This window comes from Octopus bimaculoides, chromosome 4 (genome assembly GCF_001194135.2).
Source record: "Octopus bimaculoides isolate UCB-OBI-ISO-001 chromosome 4, ASM119413v2, whole genome shotgun sequence".
In the NCBI taxonomy this organism is placed as follows: domain Eukaryota; kingdom Metazoa; phylum Mollusca; class Cephalopoda; order Octopoda; family Octopodidae; genus Octopus; species Octopus bimaculoides.
In genome coordinates this window covers 32,459,624-32,462,748 of record NC_068984.1, presented here as the reverse complement: position 1 = coordinate 32,462,748, position 3,125 = coordinate 32,459,624, and the positions used below count along the sequence as shown (strand labels likewise).

At 34.7% G+C, this 3,125-nt stretch overlaps 1 protein-coding gene across 1 annotated transcript; it reads right to left on the bottom strand.

The window, feature by feature from the left end:
- Nucleotides 1–271: 271 nt before the first annotated feature.
- Nucleotides 272–1,150, bottom strand: LOC106868058 (zinc finger BED domain-containing protein 5-like). Its single transcript, XM_014913168.1, has one exon. It carries the CDS (start codon nucleotides 1,148–1,150, stop codon nucleotides 272–274), a length of 879 nt encoding a protein of 292 aa, XP_014768654.1.
- Nucleotides 1,151–3,125: the final 1,975 nt, after the last annotated feature.

The following is a 3,125-nucleotide window of genomic DNA, read 5'->3' as shown; positions in this document are numbered from 1 at the left end:
GTGGTTTTGTTTCATTACTTAAAAAAATCTTCAGGAGCTCTTGTCGTAGCTCATACACACAATTAAGCACTTTCCCCTTTGAAAGCCACCTCACTTCTGTGTGCAAAAGCAGGCGTCTGTGTTGTGAATCTATATCGATACAAAACTGTTCGAATTAATGATACTTTACTGGTCTTGTTTTTATATAATTTACAATCTCAACAGCTTGATTCAAAACGTCTCTTAATTTGTCTCCTAATGTTTTTGCCAACAATGCTTCTCTATGAAGAGATCAGTGAGTTATGACAACATTTTCATTTTGCTGTTTTACAAAAGATGTAAGGTCCTTAACACAGCCTACTATTGATGCAGCTCCATCTGTACAAATACCGACATACAACTTCCATGATATTTGCCATTTGCACTGGTAATTATTCATAATGTTGGAAACATCTTCACCCTTTTCTGTCTTTAATTCTTTGTATGACAGAAATTGATTTATAATTTGATCTTCATTAATAAAACGAATAAATGCTAAGAGCTGTGCTTTGTTGGCATTGTCTGTTGACTCATCAATTTGTAAGGCAAAATCTGAATACTGAAGTTTATTACTACAAACATTTTTCTCAATGTTAGATGACATTTCTAGAATATGTCTGTTGACAGTATCGTTGGACAGAGGGATCTTATTTATTTCTTTTGATGCTTCATTTTCCAGCATTGTCTTTACAACCTTCTTACATGCAGGCAGAATGAGTGACTCACCTAAAGTATGATCTTTCATATTTTGTGCTATCAGTTCTGAAACCTCATAAGAAATGGTTTGAGCTTTTTCAGAAATCGTCATACTTTCAAAAGAGTTTCCTGCTGTCATCTGCTGTTCTAACAATCTTTTGAGATAACTTATAGATTCACTTTGTAAACACGAGTGCTTGGTTTTAAAATGCTTGCTCAGTTTACTAGGAACCACTGATTCATTTGACATTTCACATCCACATATTAAACATAGCGACAAAGGATCATCTATGTTTCCTGTGCAATGAAAACCAAATCCTAAATAACTTCCATCATATTTGCGAATAGACCATGCTTTGGCTCTCTTAATGGAACTGTTGCTGCAGTGTTTACTTACGGAATCACATTCACGTTTCTGTTTAAGAAGTTTATCCATTTGTTTGGGCGTATTATTGTATATTTATCTGAAACATTTATTTACCGTTTACTTTTAACAAATGTAACACTATAATAGGCTAAAATTCCATGAAGTATTAAAGTTTTAGATGGGTAGATAGATATATCAGGGACAGGAATATGTGTCATGAAAAATCGTTGCCCTATTTATCACAACAGTTCCTCTTGCAGAACTTATTACTGCTACTGCCACCACTGCACTACAACACAGTCTTGAGCAGCTATGCTTGCTCATCTGCATAGCACTCATTTGAACGAGTTTACATCGTGTATAAGACCTTCTTCTGGGCAATCGGCTCTTTGAGAACCATTGTCTTAGAGTGAGCTTCTCCTTCAGATTTATGTTATTCTACAAACGATTCAGGGAAAGCCCCTGGCACTTCAGGAATCACTGCTGAGATGCTTAAAATATCTGGTCGTGTGGGTTATGGTCTTGTCACCTGTACTGTAAATCAGGTGAAGGAGTCATACCCAACGTCTGGTGTCGTAGCACCATAGTCTCAACTACTACAAAGGTAAAGGTGATTCCTTAGATAGAAATAATTACAGAGGTATCCAATTGTTGGATCAGGTGATGAAAGTTGCTGAGAGACTCATAGCCCAACTAATCAGGGAGAAAGTTAGTCTAGATGAGATGCAGTTTGGTTTTTAACCAGGTAGAAGCACCACTGATGATATATTTCTGGTAAGGCAACTGTAGGAGAAATACCTAGCCAAAGATAAAACTCTATACTTGGTTTTTGTTGACTTGGAGAAAGCTTTTGACAGAGTGTCCCGATCTGTTACCTGGTGGTCAATGTGGAAACTAGGAATAGACAAGGGGTTGATGAGAGCTGTACATGCTTTTTACAAGGACACTACCAGTAAGGTGGGCAACGAGTATAGTGAAGAATTTAGGGTGCAAGTAGGGGTTCACCAAAAATCGGTGCTCAGCCCCCTCTTGTTCATCATAGTCCTTCAGGCAATAACAGAGAAAGTCAAGACAGGCTGCTCCTTGGAGCTCCTCTATGTTGATTACCTTGCTCTTATAGCTGAATCACTACCTGAGCTTGAGAAGAAGTTCCAGGTATGGAAGCAAGGTCTAGAATCAAAGGGCCTTAGAGTTAACCAAGCAAAAACCAAAGTCATAGCAAGTAGGAAGGCAAACGAATCCCAAATCCCAAAAGCAAGGATTATAGCAGTATTTACCAACTTAAACAAGGAGACAACCCAGAAGAGTTTCAGGTGAGTACAAAATCGTTTGGAGGCCGTGGTTGAAACCAATGGCGATTTTATTGAGTAAATTTAGTTTTTAGTGTTTCAAGATAATATTTTAATGTAATTTTGGTAAATATATGTTAACATGGGATGTCAGTTTTATTTTCATTTTTGCATCATTTAGACGACTATATATTCACCACACCCTGTATGCTTGTATATATATATATATATATATATATATATATATACTCTTTTACTCATTTCAGCTATGTGGCTGCATCATATATATGATTAGAATAAAAAACAAAAACGCAAAACTTTTGGTATCATTCGAAAAAACATTTATGTTAAAGAACATAAACAGACAGTCGTATACATACATGCATGTATGTATATATACATGCATACATACATATATACATACACACACATACATACATACACACAAATGTATACACACACACACATACATACATACACACACTATATGTATGCATGTATGTATGAAGTTCTTAACTACACAGACATACATTACCCCCAGCATAACTTTCAAGTAATTATCAACTTTCTTACAATAAATGTTTAACTCTATATCTTATTCTTTATTCAGTTAATCTCTTGTTTTTATACATTTTGGAATAGTCATATTAATATTTATAAATACATATATCTACTTAGATATAAATTTCAAGTGAGGTATATATATATATATATATATATACATATATATATATATATATATATATATATATATA